The 19,736-nt window shown below is 40.8% G+C and overlaps 1 protein-coding gene across 1 annotated transcript; it reads right to left on the minus strand.

Annotated features, from left to right (window-relative positions):
* Positions 1-706: 706 nt before the first annotated feature.
* On the minus strand, positions 707-18,276 carry fes (FES proto-oncogene, tyrosine kinase). Its single transcript, XM_069174447.1, has 18 exons — positions 17,987-18,276; positions 17,084-17,257; positions 13,221-13,317; positions 12,881-13,064; positions 11,999-12,136; positions 11,782-11,901; positions 11,497-11,619; positions 10,089-10,284; positions 9,290-9,370; positions 8,237-8,446; positions 7,727-7,849; positions 7,562-7,615; positions 6,839-6,957; positions 6,641-6,735; positions 6,360-6,483; positions 4,251-4,408; positions 3,991-4,113; positions 707-3,849 (listed from the first exon to the last, which is right to left on the minus strand). Exons 1-18 carry the CDS (start codon positions 18,209-18,211, stop codon positions 3,707-3,709), a joined length of 2,487 nt encoding a protein of 828 aa, XP_069030548.1. The 5' UTR covers positions 18,212-18,276; the 3' UTR covers positions 707-3,706.
* Positions 18,277-19,736: the final 1,460 nt, after the last annotated feature.

The raw sequence follows: 19,736 nt of genomic DNA on the forward strand, positions 1-19,736 counted from the left end.
TTTGGTCTGGAATTTCGAAAATTATGTTATCATTAATTCACACTTTTATGCACTGTTGAATATAATATACATGCTTTTACATGATTATTATTTAAGTCCTTGACTTACATTTTTGATTTGTTTCATTCATCAGTGTATTTTGTAGTGTATCATTGTAGTATAATAAAACCTGAACACTGTTTTCTCCTGCTGTAAAATGAAAGAAGGGCTAATGTTCAAAGTGGCCTGCTGTTAAGCTTCCACTTCCTGTTCCTGCAAACAGCACGATAGAATACATCTCATTACAGCTGACCAATCAGAGCTCCTCATGCTGCTCTCGATTGGAACGAATACTTTCATGACTTTAAATCCTACTGGAATTAGATAGTTTGGCATTTTAAAACATAACAGGTAAGTATTTAGTTTAATGTAATGATAAAATGTATCATGTTTTTTTTCAATGAAGCAACTGAACAGAAACCAATGAAAACAAAGTGATGCCTCGTGGTTGTTTGCCACCAGTCAAGTTGCAGTTTACATCCAAGCCTATTAGGATACAATATATGTATTGAAGACTGGAGTCCTTATGCATTTACCTGCTGGGTAAATAAAGGTGATTGTGACAGAACATATAAAGTTGTTCACAGTAGACAACATTTCAAATATAATGCTGCTGCAAAGAAGCTATAAATTCTAAAAGCATCGGTTGACATTATTTGTATTTTTGTAAATATTTAATGAAGTACACAAACAGTTTCTATCCACATTTGACAGGAACAAGTTTTGTCTACAAATAACACCGACAAAGGTGCTTCATACTTATCATTAACAAGCATTTGCATAAAAACTCACAAACAGATGAGATATTCAACAACCATACATATAACTAACGATTGGGGTCACAATTATAAATCCGATATTATATATGTATTAAATATCAGATGGGGAAAATGTATTTGTCTTATGAACCAGTGGATTGGTCAAACTGTCAAAGCAAGAGAGAGATGAACTGAAATGATGAGTGTTTTAGGTGGAGAGAGGTAGTAGCTACTCTTTGCATATTTTCTAATACATGTTTTGTTACCATGGAGCCAGATGCAGATGAATGTTGGCTTTAACATCATAAAACACATGTGACAACTGAAAGCTACAGAACATGCTCAACTGGTGAGGTTTCAATTACTAAAGAATTACTGTTGGATGAATGATAACTGACAGGCGCCACACCTTCCTCACCACTCATTTCTCACCTTAAAAATGACTTGCATTGACAAAGAGGCCTGGCTGGCTGCGAGTGACATTCACTTTCATTGTGTGATATTTGTATTTCTGCTTCCACTTCATTCAGTCTTGAAGAACTTTGAATTGGTGATTAGTCAGAGCAGTTGCACAAGTCTCATTTTTCTGTTTGTAAATCTGCAGAAACCATTATTAAGTGATCTTAGACAGATGATACAGAAGTTGTGCAACATTATTTCAAAGTACTGCACCTCTGCATTGACAATTTCCTGTTTTCATTCTCTGTAGGATTAATCTCAAATTGGATTAAAAGCATGGAATCTTGCAGCAGGTAAAAATGTCTTATGTCTGCAACATGAAAGGGATTATCCATGCCAATGTCGGTAATCCATATTAAATGAGGCTTAAGGACAGAAAATTCAAATAAATTCCAGAACAATTACAATAATCCACCAGTACAACTCTGACACTGAGCCAGGATATCCAGAGCCAGACAGCAGCATCACAGTTGGAAGTGTTTGCTTAGAGACACGTAACAGTTCACTGTAACCTCTCCATTACCTAACACACCCACAAGGCTTTCATGAGATGTGTCAGTGTCACTAAACAATGTCACTTGCCCTCTCTCTCAACAAAAGGTCAGAACAAAGTTTAAATGCAACTGATTTGATGGCTTTTGTTCTCACAGTCATAAAAGATAAGACAGAATGACTTTTTTGACAAATGACCTTTTTATCAACTATGTCCAGTCCAACCGCTGCCTAGGAGCTGCTTACGTCTGAGCTGTTTTGTTACTAATACAGCGGGAAAATAGTTAAGCAAGGCTACAAGTCTGATAGCTTGTAAGGTTTTCATCCTCTGTGCACTTCAGATTGCCTCCACATTAAACCATGTAGTGTCACCGATTCAGTATCGGACGAAATGTGAAATATGATGCTATACTATCTCTCCTTCTGTTCCTGAGTTATGATGTTGAATAATGGAGAGAAAAGTATTTTTTCAGAACATTATGATGTTGCAATGAAGTTGACCTTTGACTTTTTGGATATAAAATGTCACCACTTCATTATTTTATTCTATTAAACATGTGTGTGCATAATTAGCATATTAATTCTTCAGTTATGGCCACAAACCCTTTTATACAAAGTCTATGCAACAAATATGTTTTGTGACGTCACAATGACCTTTAACCTTTGACTACCAAAATCAGATTAGTTCATCCTTGGGTCCAAGTGAATCTTTGTGCCACATTTAAAGAAATTCCTGAGGTATTGTGGTCACAAGCACGGAACGAGCGTGGAAAGACAACACTATTACAGTGTTAAAACTTTTTTAAGTTTGACAAGGTGCTCGCAATAAAAACAGGCTGATGATGACATTTCATCACCTTTTAAGTTGAAAGGTCAGACTTAGCAAACAACTGCTTGTTTATCCCGTAGATAAGGAGCCAAATTAGCATTCATCTGGAGTTGTGTTTCAGGCCCCCTCAGGAATTTACTGCAAGTCCAGTATTCTTGTTAAAAAGGTTTTTTGATAAAAATCCAGCTGCTTCTGGAAATGAGTGTGATGAGATTGAACCACAAATAGCAAATTTATGGGTGGTAAAACCAAAACAATGCGCTCAAAGATGCTAAAATACTCTGTAGAGTTTTTTCGGTATTTGCTGATAACTCTCTGTGGGTTTGTCATGAATTAAATTACCCTTAAAAAGATAATACCAATTTCCGTTGCATTACATTAGGTGGAGTTGCGTTTGGGACTCCACAAAAACAGGTTCAATAACATCATTGTTACTGACTGATTGTTTTTAGGCTGTCATTTCATCTGATTTACAGTTTTTATTCAGCAGAGGTAAAAGTTGTTGTGGAGTTGGGGTGGTGTCTAATGTCTCTCTGGCCTGGTGATTTGGTCACAGAATTTTTGTCATTGAAAACTCGACCAAGTGTCATTTGAACCTTACAGTTGTGGAGATATGACTGACTGAATTAGGGATTTTTTTTTTTCAGGTGAATATATAAAAAGAATAGCCAAAAACTTCAGGGAATAAATGTACATTGAAAGAAAACAAGATCGTGAGATCAACAGAACAAAGATCAGCAGAACAAAGAACAATCAGGCATTTTAAAGTTTGAAGTTTATCGTTAAATACTCAGCACCTCAAGGGTTCAATACTGGCAAACAACGCAGAAGTTTAGGAAAGTCTTCACAGCCTTGTCAAACAGCTTTTGCAGCTGTGTTGAAAACAACCTTCTTAAAAGGGATAAAAAGGAAGGGAACAAGTGTGCTGCCATCGACTGGCCAAGACGTATTTTACAAATCCACAAAACTGTTTCAAAGTTCGTTTCCACAACAAAAAAGCCTAAAAATAAATATTAACTATACTATTTCATTTTATTTTCCCTCTTTCAGTTCTGTTTCAGTGTAAATACTGGATTTCAACATATTTTAAGAGGGATCAAAATACAAACCAACTATGATGAGGCTTGCATTATGTCATTTTGTTGTATAAGGCACTTAGCTCAGCCCGGACTTTTTTGAAAGATGGTCTGTTTTTGGGCTCGTACTGCCAGCAGCTGTTCATAATCTTGGATATCTCTGCAGGGCAGGCGTGTGGAGTAGGCATACGGTACCCTAAAACAGTCAAACAGATAGTGAAATGGTGTAAGCTCAGGGCACACATCAGTGACAGAATAAAGCACAATGGAAGAGCAGGAATTTTCCTTAATGAACACTTTGACACCTTATCTCTAAGTGCCTAATATGAGTCTTTACCTTTCTCCACCTCCTCTCGTGTCTGTTGGTTGGTCATGCTCGTATAAGGCGTCATTCCCATGGAGAAGGTCTCCCACAGTAAGACACCAAAGCTCCACACGTCACTCTCTGTGGTATAACGACCTGGAAACAACAGCAGGGGGCAGCATTTGCAAAGTCACAGACTCAGCTCTTTGTCAGCTTTTAATTGAATACAGGCAGAGTGAAAGAGGAGAAATGTTTCTGTTTGTGACTGAAGGGCAGAGGCACTCCGGGTGTACCGTAGTTCAGGGCTTCAGGAGCTGTCCATTTGACAGGGATCTGTCTGAGGCCGCCCTCTGCAGAGTAGACACCGTCATCCTGCTGACGGGACATCCCAAAGTCACTGATCTTGACCACGTTGTTTGCTGCAACCAGACAGTTTCTAGCTGCAAGGTCCCTTAAAAAACAGACATGACAGAGAGAGAAAGATGTGAGAGGGATGTGCACGTCGGCTGATGAAAAATGGATGCAAAGACACAAAAACATCATGCTCTGTACGGGCAACACAGCGAGAGAACAGACAGCACTATAGGAGTGAGAGAACAGGCGTTCTTGTCATGTCTCTGGTGTTGCATGTGAGTGCAGTTTGACATGCAGTGTTACAGACTGAGCAGCTACCAGCCGCCTGCTCTGATCTGTCCCCGCTGGGCAAATTGTACAGTGCTTCTGTAATGAACCGGATATCACAACCTCCTTCTCTCCAGAGCGCCCACAACCTTCACTGATGCCTCATCCACAGCTCCCAGTCGCAGACCTCCTGACACTACAAAAATCTCACATACAGCTGCATTTACTGCATTTTGACAAAAAATTACTGTTTCAGTTTTATGTGTTTGGATCTCAACTCTTTCACTTAATACGAGCTTCGAAAGCAATATATTTTCTTTGTAGGCTGCTGACAAAAGCCCGTGTTTGATCTTTATAACCAGCTCCTGTTCACAGACTCGCATTCTTTTGAGGTTGTGTTTGTGTTGCTACAGTCGAGGTTGTGAGCCAGTTTTTCCTCCTGCCTTATGAAAAATATTCAAAGATCTCATCACACCCATTTCAGCAGCCTTGCATTGACCCCCTGTCTATTTTACAGCTGATTTTTTTTATTGTATTACTAGTATAAAAGAATTTATAAGGCTCAGAATGGTTTAGCACCATCTTAACCTGACAGTTTTCTCATATATTCAACTGTTGCCTGAAGTCATCAAGCACCACAGCGTTCATTCTACCCTCAGTTAGGACCTGTCCATTTATACCTGAGGTGCAGTTCATGTTATTCTCCTTTCCTGTTTAAATGTATTTAAATATTTAAATGTTTACAGCTTTGGTCATTTCATTGTTTTCACTCTCTATTCTATCTTATTGTATTTCAAAATGCCTCTTTGGAAACTTGTAAAGTGTTCATCTGATACACGTAAGTAGATACTATGAAATAATAAGTTTAGGGTAGTTAATTTCTTTCTTTTGAATGTGAATACACTTATTATGAGCTTGTTTGGCCACATGAATCTGGCAAATTAATGCAAAGTAATCACAGCTGTGTCGTTTTCATCCAAGTAAACAGAAACCGTAGAGCTAGAAGAGTATTCCTCCAGCTTTTATTGAAGGAAACCTTTTATCCCTGTTTATTCAGTTGGTCGTTTCACTGCTACATTAACATATATGGGGAAGTGCTGTGGGGAAAGTGCAATTAACAATTAGGTGAAGTGAGCGCTGGGGAAGTGAGTGATGCTTTGTATTATGTGTCGTAAAGGCTTGGCGATCCATTTTCCTGCAGCTCGTGCTGCTCTTGTTCTTGTGGAAACTACTGCAAAACGAACATGTTCTAAAATGCAACTAATTTGTTTTCACTGGAACCATCATTTGTCTGACGGACCGCTCTGCTGTGTTAAATGTGTTTCAATTTATGCTGGCTGTAGATCTACCACACTGTTTGGAGGAATATGGACTTAATGGATGATTTTTGTCTTAATTTTGTGTGTTTGCCTTTATCACAAATACTGCATTTTTGTTCGGCCTTGGACGGTTTATGTGAAGGAAGTATAAAACACGATGTATACTCCAGTGTTGGAGCAGGAATGAGGAATTTCCTTGTTCTAACTGTGCAAAAATAAAACGGACTCTGACTGTGACAAGGTGGCTTGTTGCTGAACATTTAATGTTCATGTATGTTTATGAAGAGAAGGATTTGTTACCTTTGCAGACCCATTGCTGCTGTGTTTCTAACTTAAGTTACGATATAAAGTCACAATGTTACCTGTGTCTAATTTAATGTTTAGACATGACCACTGTAAATTGAACTGTCCCTTCAAATGTAGGGTCGGGTGCGGTATGCAAACAGTGATCGATTGACCAACCTGTGGATACACTTCTTGCTCTCCAGGTACTCCATGCCAGATGCTACATTTTCTGTCATTTTGACCAACATCTCAGGCTTCAGACTTTGACCTTTGTGGCGCAGGAAGGAGATAAAATCCCCACCTTGAAATATGTAGAGACACAGACACGCACACACATATATAAAGAGAGAGAGATGGAGGAACAAAGTGCGCAGTAATAATGGTGCAATAAATCTTTGACGCTGTTGGGTAATAAAGCTGAAAGATATAAAGATGAAGTCTAACAGGATCATATTTACCTTGAACGAGCTCCATGATGATGTAGATCGGCTGGTTCTGTGTGCACACGCCAATCAGCTTCACTATGTTTGGATGGTCGTACTGCTTCAGGATCCTGGACAGCAGCAAAGGGGAGGATGTACAGAGGTGTATGTGTGTGTCTCTGTGTGTGTGTGTGTGTGTGTGTGTGTGTGTGTGTGTGTGTATGTGTGTCTGACCTGGCTTCCATCAGGAACTTCCTCTTGTGTTCAGGTGCTAGGTTCTCCTTACAGGATTTCACAGCAACAAGAGTGTTATCAGAGCGTAAACGACCGTTGTACACTTCTCCAAAGTTACCCTGTTCAGATAAACACCAACAGGATCAGTAAGAATTTTTAAACTGGCTTTTCAAACTAAGCAGCACACACATCTAACCCAGCAGCAAATTATTCAAGATATGGCAACCCCACACCAGGTTAAAAAAAAATCCTTTGATGAACAATCGCATGCAAACAATGTTTTGACTTTGATAAGCATGGGCATAAATTTAAAGCATTCTTAAGTGTTGAAACTGAAACATACTTGTTCAGTGGTCATTAAAATGCCCTTAAACCAAAGTACCAAGTATTGATAACATCAGCAGGGAAGTTAAATTTAACGCATAGGTTCCATTTTTTTCAAGCTGATCTTATTGAAACATTATCGGACACTGAAAAGATGATTTGATGCTGAAGAGCATAACCACTGTGCTAAAAAACACATCAGCCCTGCTAAAATTTAGAGTGCATTTTTTTTTTTTTGTTGCTTGAAACAAAAACTGTGAATTTCGTTCACCATCACCCACACTGAAAACATTTTTCTGGATCTCTCATGGAAGAAGAACAAAAGGCAGTGAAATAAAAAAAAATATCTTTGCTTTAGCAGCTCTATGTTTTTTGTCAACAGATGTCAAGTTTACCCACCCGTCCAATGAAGTGTCCCAAGATAATGTCATCATGTTCCAGGACCCACTTGTCCTAAAGGGTTAAAAAGGAACCGTAAGACACACAAGAGGAGAGAAAAGAGAGTTTGAGGGAAATGTCATTACTCTGTGATGACAATGGAAGCACTGTGTGTCCCAGTGTTACCTTGGGTACTGGTTTCCTCAGCACGATGTCAGACCTCTTGGTGACAGACTGTCGTGAGGACAGTAGATGATGGATAAGCTGTGGGATGCTGTGGAAGCCTTCTCCATCCAGACGGTACAGACTCTACCGGCACAGAAAAAGTATTTACAGAGGGAGGAAGAGGAAAAACGTCATGACATGATGAAAAAAGGCACCATAAGAGAAAAAAATATTCTTTTAAATAATTATATTGTTAAAAATGAACTGTATTCTCATGTCCAAACCCTGTTTAATTTACAAAAAAACAGGTAGAGAATAGCCACAAATGAATCACATGTTCCCAAAAATTATTCTTCCATATATAAAACCTTTTTTTTTTTTTTTTCTTCCTATGTCAGTGGTTTTGATCGCTGGAAACATACATACATATTGATAATTATTTATAGGGAAATAAATAAGGTCAGAACTTAAAAGGCACAAATTGTGCCTTCACAATAAAAGTGCTCTGGTTCATAAAGTAGATTTACTTACATCTGTGTTCTGAATGAGGAAATGCTTGCAGGATCCATCCCATTGCACAGAGAGCACATAACCCTGTTTCTCTTGACTCTTCCTCACCAAGAAGTCTCCGTCATTCTTCAGCAGCTGTTGGACCTCCAGTCTGGGAATGGCGCCGTGGTACCAGTCCTGCTGCCCCAGAGGACGATCCACCTCCTGCACCGAGGTGGGGGTCGGCAGCACCTAGAGGCAGGAAGAGAGAAAAGCAGGAACTTTAAAGCTGACACAACTAATGAGACAATGAGAAGTGATAAAAGCTGGATTTTAGGGTGATTCTGGGGAGATTATATGAAGATAGTTCAAAGAGGAGTCTGTAACACTTTAAAGTCTAATCACGCCACCCTTCATGCCTCCAGGGCACTGCAGGGCTGGGAGTTAGAAGGGAGACGTAGTTCACACAAAAATAGCAAATAATTTATACTTGGGGTGCATAACATTAGAGACATAAAAATATAATTTGCTCGAGATGATCTTTATGAGTATGCACACAGTCATTCTAATTTTTCTAACAGATTAAACACTGAAAGAATGATTGCACGAAGCCTTTTCCTGTTGAGAGTTAGCGTGCAGCTGGGTCATGGCTCCCTGTGTGCTACTGTCTGTCAGCGATGATTAAACGATTAAATGTAAACTGGCTGCCTGGGAAGTAAACTTAGTTTTAGGTCGAGCAGAATTTTGAAAGTAGTAACTCGACCGACAAAGCTGACCTCAATAAGTTCCAGGGTGCCATGAGGACCACGAGACCCCAAAAGAAGATTGTGTGCCTGAGTGAGCTCAACCCTGCAGAGGATATATTTTGTTTTTTTGTGTGGTAAGATGTCTGAGTGCACAAAAACAGGCAGTGCAGTTGGAGTTAGGAGCAAAGAGGTCCAAGCGGGAGGAAGGGAAGTGCCCTTCAACTGGAACAAGTGTCCTGCTAAAATGTGAAATGTGACACTATACAGTTGAATATAACCACTAGTTCTCCATCTGTCATTGTTTGGTGTCAACTATTGTCTGTTGATTGTAATTTAGAGATGAACTTACCTCACATTTGGGTTTAAACAGGCCACTCAGATTGTTTATGATCCCGTCCAGTAGCAGTTTGGATGAGGACGGATTGTGGTCCTGAAGAAAAAGATCCGAAGCTCATCATGTTTGTCTGTAATATGACATTTTCACTTTCCTTTAAGTAGCTTTAAGGTTGTCAAAACATCTTCTTACTCACTGACAGTAACTGACAGTAGTTCCAACTTTGTGATCTTTATGATGACTATATGATCATTAATCAGAGAGAAACTGAATAAGGTTTGGGGACAAAGCATGAGTTTGTAAAGACAGACCATAAAAATGCACTGTTCTGGGTTTGAATACAGAAAAGAACTTTCTATAGTCACTTTCAAAATAAAGTCTTACGGGTTGATGTTTAACATAAAGAATGATTTACAACAGTTAACTCTAGCAAATATTTCTAATACACAGAGGAATAGATGTGAGTCATTTTTAAATAATGAAAAATATTGCCTTACTTTAGCATCCTGTGATAAATGGGTGTCAGTAAAATTAGCTTGATGATGTTTCTAATTCCACAATGACCAAGAAGTAAGCAAGATACTAAGCTCAGGATTTGGACTTGAACTGGGACTTACTTAACCAAGTCTTACTAGTGACTTCCAAAGCAATAACTTCTCTGAAGTCCAAACAGATTTCATAATTCACTCCTTGTTTAGAGAAGAAAGACTGGTGTTGATTTGCAACACAAATTATTTTTATGCCAGACAGAACTAAGCTGATTAGGAGCTAGTCAAAGAAAATAGGATGAAAGAAAGCAGCAGAGAAAACATACATTGCTTGTGCTGGGTGAAAGTGAAACAGTGTCTGTGTCCAGTTTCAGAGCAGAGGGAGGCTCTTTGCAGCCAAGCTTGTCTAGTTTCGTCTTCAGAAGAATCCTCTGAGCCTCCAGCTTGGCTCTTACGCCTTGAGACAGAGCAACCTGCTGCCGGCACTCCTCCATCGCATGTCTCTTGCTGAACTGGTAGACCCTGGACGAAGCAGAGTGCATCAAGGAAGATTAATTATATTTGGGTTTTAGAGTGAGACAAAGGGACTCTCAAGTCAATACACAAGTGACAAGAATAAACAGCACAAATGACATTAATAAAATGCCTGTTTGCGCAAGTGTGCAGATGCTTCCTATTGATTAACGCAGTCAATTAGTGAGCTTCTGTAGCGACAGCTTGCTCAGCTCTCATCCTGAATTGTTTGCATGTCAGATCTATAAACCTCAATTGACCCAAAAGTCCTGCAAGTGAGAGGAAACAGCCCATCAAAAAAATAAGAGCAGAGCGTATCGTAGGTCCTTGAACCTCATCAACAAGGTTCAGTAGAACAGCATGGCTGGATTCACATGTTAGAAGGCCGATGGGGGGAAATCTGCTGTGGGACCCCCACTGCAATATCAAGTGGATATCCCACAGGGAGATTGTGCAGGGTACACCGTCCATCTCTCTCTGTGTGTGTGGTGTATCCTGCCTTCTTCAAGTTCCCATAAATACAGTGCACATCGTACACACTGTACTCCGAAGTTCCAGTGTTTGCCCGGTGAGCTAACTACCAGCTATTTGGATCGTTACATTCTGCAGTCATCTCCCAAGCAAAATGCCAAACCTTCTTTTATTTGCAGTTTTTCTTTGTAAACTGATAAAGATGTCAGAGTATTAGTCAGGATAGGAACCAAAGAAGTACACGGAGGTCACATTAGGTCAGCTTTTCACTGTTGATTTACAAGAGGTTTCTTCAAAATGCAAACCAAAGGGCAACATAACCTCCACTCACCTCACTACCAACCACCATATGTGCTCCCCAGCTGCCCTTAATAATGACTGCTTTTTGCAAATAAACACCTTGTTGCCACTTGACCTTCAGGAGCTTTTTAGGGACTCGATCACTCCCACAGGACTGCAAACCTCTAACACCTTCCGACAGCCTCATCAACCAAGACAAATGCTCCATAACTCCGACCATATCAATGTATTATAATTCATAAAGCACTTACTGCCCCCTGAGACTACACTGGTTATTAGCTGCTGCACAGCCAACAGCACACTGAACCCTCCTGATCGGAAGGACTGCCCGCAGAGGAAAACTGCAGTAATGTATCTTCACAGCTTCCAAAGGCTGTGTTTTTTTTATTTATTTCAAGCCCTCCTCTGAATACATCATCAGAGCCTCACTGATGTCTGTGGTCCACTCACCTCTGGCCCTTTTTCACACCTTTCTGCTCTTCCTCCAGCTCCAGCTCCAGCTGTTCAACAGAAGTCTGCTGAGAGCCCAGAGTCCGAGCCAGGTCCAGCAGCTTCTCCTCCATCGCTGTCAATCTGGGAGGAGAAGACAGAAAGATCACATGTGGAGAGGAAATAACTGATGCAAAGCAGTACGTGGGAAAAGGGACGTAAGAAAAACAGAGGAGGGTGAGTAGGAGGAAGTAGCCGAGACATGGAGTTTTGACATCTGAATAAGATTGCGTTGTTCGTTCTCACTTGTGCTGGATTGTTTCAAGTGTGAGGTCGTTTAGTTGGATCTCTTGGGGATTGAGCTCCTCAGCGTCCTCCAGAAGGCTACAATCAAATTCTGCACAAGCAGGAATCTCCCCCACAGACCTGCAAACACAAGCTCACAGTCCACAGTTTCATTGCCCTGCAGGGTTTAGCTTTCATGATCCATAGTTGCTGAGTAGAAAGGTTTGCCCCCGTCTACCTGTTCTGGTGGACGAAGCTCTCGTACTCTCTGTGAGGCTCAATGGCTGTTAGAGCAGACGACATCTCCCTGTGGATCTGAACCACTTCATGATGGAGGAGAGTGGAGTCGTCAAAGTACTCCTGCAGGATCTCCTTTCTGGATCAGAGGTCAGGGGGGGTAGATTAGAGGTTAGAGGTTTAGATTATTATGAAGTTGCAAACGGGGCATGTTTTGCAAAATCTGCCTTCAAACAAGCTCTTACATCTGAGATCTGGCAGCTGTCAGTGAAACATTTAATGCCTCGAGCTCCCATATTCAGATCATTCATGTCAAGGTTTTGCCTCGTTGTCTTTCTTCTTTAACTTTTACGACTTGATTTTCATACATTTTGTCTTTTGAAAGTAATGTTTGTGCAACTTTCATAACTTGGATGCTGAGGTTTTCTGGAGTCCACAAACAGGGAAAAGCTGTCATCAGTCATGACTCTCAGCTGCACGACTCAAAATTATTAACATAAAGTTACAGGAAATAGATCAAAAATTTTGACTACAATGTTATGGTCGTAGAGAAGTCTCTGAAAATGATTCTGCACAGACTTCTTATTATAATGAAACATATGGCTGGTAATTAAATAAAGTGTTTGTGAGCAGTTTTTCTCTGTGTGAGAACGAAAAGAAATCAACACATTAAGATGCACACACACTTTCTGTCTGTCACTCAAATACACACACACACACACACACACACACACACACACACACACACACACACACACACAAATACACACACACACACACACACACACACACACACACACACACACACACGCACACACACACACGCACACACACACGCGCACACACACACACACACACACACACACACACACACACATCTTACAGTATGAGCACCATTTCTTGCTGCAGAGTCTGCAGCGCGCTGAGCAGTGCCGGCTGGATCTGGCTGTAGTGATGCTGATGGTAAACTTGAGCCGCTTTCACAGACATGACGTACTCATTATGGACTTCGTAGAGTCTCAGTGAAGCCTTTATGTAACGCTCTTTTGCCTTGTTTCGCTCTTTATCTGCACACACATACGTACAGGAAGGGGTCCACACATTATGTCATGATCGAAATACACATCACATTCACACAGGACACATGAAGACAAAAAAAACAGACTGTGGCATCAGCCTGAAACTGATATTTGACTGAATTAAGTGATGCCAGGAATCCCCACCTTTACTGATCTCTTGGTACTTCCTCTTTGCCTGAGCTTCATCTTTCACAGCCTGCCTGTAGCTGCTCTTTAGCCTCTCCAGCTCTATGTGGGTCACCTGAAGCAATGGTATAAAAATAAAGAGAACATTTACAAATATTAATACAATGAGATAAATGATTAAATACATTTAAATGATTAAATAAAATAGATAATTGCCAGAAATCAAAAGCTAGGCTCAAAATAATGGTTTCAATTTTGCATTTAAATATATCTCAGATCCGGATCCTCTTTATGTTTCTCCCACAGAGAATAAAAACATGAAGCTGCCTCACCAAAAGATGAGTAGCATATCAGGGAAGTAAGTGGGAACAAGAACATGAAGTGCTTTAAAGAGAAGTAAAGAAATTTTAACATCAACCCAGAAACTGACAGGAAACCAATGTATGGTCTTTAAAATAGGAGTAAAGCCACATAAAGCAGTGTGTCATCAGTTTAGCTATTAGCTGTAGACACGCTGTCTCATCTCCTGATCTATATTACACAGATTAAAAAGCAGTGACCCTAAAATCGATCCTTGGGGAACCCTGCGAGGTATTTTAGAATAAAACCAGCAGCATGTTTTAGGTAGGTAGGTAGGTATTTACTTTATTAATCCCTGAGGGGAAATTTGTTCGCTTTTTACAGCATACATACACAGAAAATATGCAAAGGTGAGTGTGATTCAGAGAAAGTAATAGTGTGGTTTGAAGCTACTGCACTGAGTGCGAGCATTACATAAGACAGGAAGTGGACAGTGGCCTAGTTATGTTTCGCTGCAGAGGAACATGAAACATGAGAAAAGTAAAGAAGAAGAAGGAAACTGTCTAACCTTTGTTGTGTTGCTGCTGACATTACTTCAAAATTCCCTGAATGCATGTGAAATGCATTGCTGTTCAAACATAACATACTTCTGTTTATTGTATAACCAAGCAGTGATGCAATCAAAATTAAAGCTCTCTGGGCTTTGTCTGCACAGGAAAGTAAGACAATTTTAATTTACAAACTGCCTGACTCAGTTCGAACTGCAGACCAGTATGGATCACCGAAAATGAACACATCATTTGCCTGATGTAATTGGGTAATAAAAACCCTGTTGAGCAGACACCAGTTTGAGATAGCACTCTTTCCAGACTATTGGATCTCATTTCCTTTAACTGCTTTCTCTTTAAAAAGCTGCGACTGCAGCACTCATCTGCACGTCACGATGGTGTACTGAAGAAAAATCAAGAAATACATCTTCAAGCAACAACTTCTTTTGTTTTGTTAGACCATTATCATCAATACTCTGTTACGATGATCATCACTATTTCTTATTTGCATGAGTCATTTTAATATATTTGCTGTGAATTTACACATAAATGCAGGCAGGAAGAGAAACAGAAACAAGGAGTAATTAAAACTGCAAGTAGTGATATTCGGGCCCTCGTGCACCGCCTTCCCGAAGCCGTGTCCCCGACGTGCAGCGCGTGATGGGCCGCATATCCCCGCTTAAAGTTGCTATTTTTGTCTCGTTTCCTGTCTCCAGCAGGGGGCGCTATGACTATGACAGAGTATTACTATCGGATGTCTTCAGGGCGGGACTGCTGTCAAAGATGTAATGTTTGAGGAAGATCGGAATATGTACATAAAAGTTACAGTCAGTTGCAGGTTCACGCCGAGACGCTCAAAATGGCCGCCATGACACAGTCACACCGATCGACGAAAACAAATTCACGTTGCCGAGACACTTTTCGGTACATCTCAGTGTGATACACAAGTTCAACAAATTTGGTGCATGTAGGTGAAACTAGATGCCGGAGCTGCACTTTAGGGGGCGCTGGCGAGCCGTTTGGCCACGCCCACTCGCAAAACACATCAGATGTATCGTCTCACCACGCCGGATGTATGTCACATGTTTTGTGAGGTTTCAAGCATCCTTTGACCTCAAACATCAACTTCCTGTGTCACGGCGAGACATCAAACTTTGCCGCATCGTCACGGCAACACCCATTGACAAAGTCGAATGAATGTCTCAATATATCATCAACTACATGTTCAGGTTATTGTGACCCGACTTTACGTTCATGGGATCAACCAGCTCGACGTAGAATGTGAAAGTATGAAAAGTGTAATTTCCGGTGTCCACCAGGGGGCGCTATGACTATGAGCGAATATTACCCCACAGGTGTCTTCAGGGCGGGGCTGTTATCATACCTGTGATGTTTGGAGAAGGTCGGTCCATGTACATAAGATTTAAAGCAACTCGTAGTTTCATGGTGAGACGCTCAAAATGGCCGCCTCTCACGGGCACACACATCGATGAAAACGAATTATTTATACAACTTTTAATCCCAAACATGTTTTCTATCCATAGAAACTAAATTCAAGTCGGTCGGACAAAATCCCTCGGAGGAGTTCGACAAAGTACAACGTGTAAGAAAATGGTGGACTTCCTGTCGAGTTGACGTAACGGTGCAAAGTAACTTTTTTGTGCGTCCAGGTGTGATACACGTGTTCACCGGATTTCACGAATTTAGGTAAATGTGTCCGCCGGGGGCATCTCTGTAGGGGGCGCTCTCGAGCCGTTTGGCCACGCCCACTCGCAACTCCACTAGAATACAAAATTTTTCACTGGGAAACAAATGTGTATCCACTTTCATGAGTTTATGAATATGATAAAGTCTCCAAAAAGGCAAATCACTTTACATAAGAATAATAAGGAACGAGAAAAATAATTCCTTCAGTAACAATAGGGCTTTCGCACCATCGGTGCTCGGGCCCTAATTAATGCACTAAACATCGAACTCATGTACAATGAAAGTCTGTTGAAGTCCTACGGTTGCAAAACTGATTCATAACAACTGAGACACGGATGCTCATTTTTTTTTAAATACGCAGAAAATGCAAACATGTTCAAACCTGGAAAAGTAACAAGCACCAACACTATTTTCCTTTGAGAATCCACTAAAAACAACTGTTTACTTTAGCTTTCACTGTAATTTGACTTTTGTGTATGTGTATGTGTATGTGTATGTCTGTCCATGTAAACTTAAAGTGAGTAAAAATGGTCAACCATAATGACATTAAAAGAGCAACAGTAATGATTTTTTTTTTTTTTTAAACCCGGGGGAAGGGTCTTGAACCCCGGGACGGTTAAGTAGTTTTACACTATATGTAGCATTTATGGATGGTTGTGAGTTGCAGTGCAGTGTTCGTGCAGTGCCCGAAGTGGATGTCATTGCAGTAGGACTGGTTCTAGCTCTTGTGGGTGGTACTCAGGGGGGGAGTTTAAGTCTCGGACTACCTGTGTGTACGGCTGTATCCTCTTATAAATTTGTCATAATAAAGATTGTTATTTCCTGCTATTATCTGGCTTTGGACTCCTTGAATTGTGCACACAGTAAACATTTATTACGTTTATTACATTATTATTTATGCTGTGGGGACATTAATTTGCTTTCACATTGTGGGACTCTTTGAGTTTAGGGTTCAGGAAATGAATATGAGTCAGTGTGATATCCTGAGGTAGTGGAAAGGTGTGGGTGGGTGTGTGTGTGTGTGTGTGTGTGTGTGTGTGTGTGTGTGTGAGTGCGTGTGTGTGTGTGTGTGTGTGTGTGTGTGTGTGTGAGTGCGTGTGTGTGTGTGTGTGTGTGAGTGCGTGTGTGTGCGTGTGTGTGAGTGCGTGTGTGTGTGTGAGTGCGTGTGTGTGTGTGAGTGTGTGTGTGTGAGTGCGTGTGTGTGTGTGCGTGTGTGTGTGTGTGTGTGAGTGCGTGTGTGTGTGTGTGTGTGAGTGCGTGTGTGTGTGTGAGTGCGTGTGTGTGTGTGTGTGTGTGTGTGTGTGTGTGTGAGTGCGTGTGCGTCACCTTATTGAGCTCCTGCCTCAGCAGGTTCCACTGTTCTGCGTAGGTTTTGCGGAGCTGCTGTTTGTCTCTGATGAGCAGCGTCAGTTTGCTGATGGGACCGTCCGTCAGATCCTCGGAGTGCTTTTTCATCACCTGGCTGAGAGACTCTGTCTGTGAGACCAGCACTCCCCATGACTGACGGACAGAGGCAAAGGTCAGAGACACAGGTCATTTAAACAACAATAGGTCAGGTAAACAACAGAAAATGAATGTAAATCACTCGAGAACACACACCTGCCAGCTGGGAAATCGCCCGCATGTTTTGATCTGCTTTTGGACCTGCATGTGTCTGTTTGTTTCTTAGTTCAAACTTTATCTCAAAAATTACCCAACAGATTTCAGAAACACTGGAAGTTAGAGCAGGAGCCAAAAACAAACCTGGATTGAGCCCACATGTGTGATTTTTAAAAACACGCCACGTCTTTGCTTATTATTCCTGAACTGTGAGGTGCAGCGATACCATTTTTTATCTACCAGGATTTTGCTGGTCCAAGCGCACACTCATCATCCTCCATTTTACAGAACAGCTTCACTACACCTGCTTCCACTTTCATAGGCAGAACATATTAAGTGTTGTCCTTATCAGTCCCCCTCTCTCGCTTTCTCTCTCATGATAATACAAAAATATAATAAATAGCTTCCTATTGTGGAGACTTGGAGGCAAACCGATTTGCTACCCCAAAAAAAATCTTTGTCTGGAAAACATCGATGCTGATGACCATCTTTTTGAAACATTTGCAAACTCAACTGAACAATGAAAACATATTATAATATATTGTGCAGTGACCCTTCTTCGCTGGTCTGACCGGTGGTCGCTGATGTTCATTTGATGTTTCAGGTGCAGAGTGATCTATGAGACCTCACCTTGTTGAGCTGGCTGATATAGTCCAGTCCTGTGCTCGGCTGAGGGCGGTCCAGCTTCTCCACCATGGCATTCATGTGGTGCAGCTGCACTGAAAACTCCCGCTCACTCTTCGCTCGCTGACCCATCCACTTCTTCATGACCTCCATCAGGTGAAGCTCTGAGTCCAGCAGCCGCATGACTGCAGCGTGTGCCTGTGGACACCTCAGATCTTCCCCAAAACCCATCTCTGGATAATTACACTCTCCTTCTGCCAACGATTAGTTGTCAGCAGTAAATCCTACAGCAGGTTTGCGTTCTCATGCGTGGGGCAGAAACAGTGACAAGTTGAAGCAGCTGCTAATGACCAGGAGTATTTATTTCTCTGGCTGTAGTGGGGTTTCACTTCCCCGTCAGTACAAAATGCACAGACATATGTATGAGGCGGCGCTTCCTCTTTATGTTTGAATGTGGTTTGCTTGTAATTGTAATTTCACTTCCATTTTACAAAACGACTTCATCTGCACAATAACTCTTCAACTTTAAATGATTGTTGCATAGTATCATAATCAAAACACACCATAGTTGTAAATGTATAACAAACACAAATAAAATGCAGATACAACACACACACAGGCAGGAAGAAAGACCACTGAGCTAAATCTAATTTGCATGCTGCCGTGTGAGCACTTTTCATCTGCTCCTCTGTGAAACAAACACATCAGCTCAGACATCTACTCAGCTACAAGTTAAGTAAAGTTTTTAGATAAAACAAATTTTGATTTTCCCTTTATAGTTTATAATTCATTTAGGAACCAAATATGTTACTTTTATATCGCTACTTTTATTTTACAGCAGTTGTTGATAGCTACTTAACAGATAATGTTTTAAATAGAACACATATGATCACCTTATTAAATATGATGCTATAGATTAAACTGGTTGAGTCCAGTGAGTTTAATTTATACTGTAAAGCCCGATATTGCGAATTTGACCCTAAATTTAGATAGAAATAAACTGCCCAAAAAATTTTAACACAAAAAAAGGAAGTAACCTGAGGAAGAGCAACTGAGAAGCAATCTGAGTTACAGCAGGACACTGTGTGGACAGTTTAGAGCAGCAAAGTGAAAGTGAAGCACTGAAAACATTATAGGATTGTTAACATGTATGAGTGATATGATTTCAGAAGACATCAAACAATGTCCAGACCACGTGACCTTCTCTCCACCATCAAGACCTGGAGAGAGGTCAGACTTACTACACAAACACAAAAGAACTTAAGCGCACTATTCACACATACAGGAGAATGAAAACAAACACAGAGGGACAAGGACAACATGCACACAAAGGAGGAGAGAGAAACCAAAGAAGAGGTAGAGATTGGATCTTGGAACAAAAAAAATCTATACTGGAAACATCTGGAATGATGCATTGACAGTCAAAGGAGAGAGCGAGGTCCCAGGATGACTGATGGTCCAGCAGAGTGAAAGTGAAAAGAGAGGACAGGAAGGACAAAAGAGAGCTGGGCACACAGCTTAGACGCTCCTTTGTTTGTAGGAGAACAGACAAACAGGGTTAGAGAGATGCAGTGGTTTTCAATAATCTCATACACCATGGAATATACAATAAATACCGGGCTTAACAGATGAGTCTCAGACTGAGCTGTCGGAGAGAAAACAGATTCAAGAGCTAACATGATCAAAGGATGAGAAACTAAATGAAACTCAAGGGAAAGCTGAATTTTAAGTTTGGATTAAAAGGCTTCAGAGTCAG

Source organism: Embiotoca jacksoni, unplaced genomic scaffold (genome assembly GCF_022577435.1).
Source record: "Embiotoca jacksoni isolate LCO1_2020_lvr unplaced genomic scaffold, fEmbJac1.0.p SCAF_6, whole genome shotgun sequence".
In the NCBI taxonomy this organism is placed as follows: Eukaryota; Metazoa; Chordata; class Actinopteri; family Embiotocidae; genus Embiotoca; species Embiotoca jacksoni.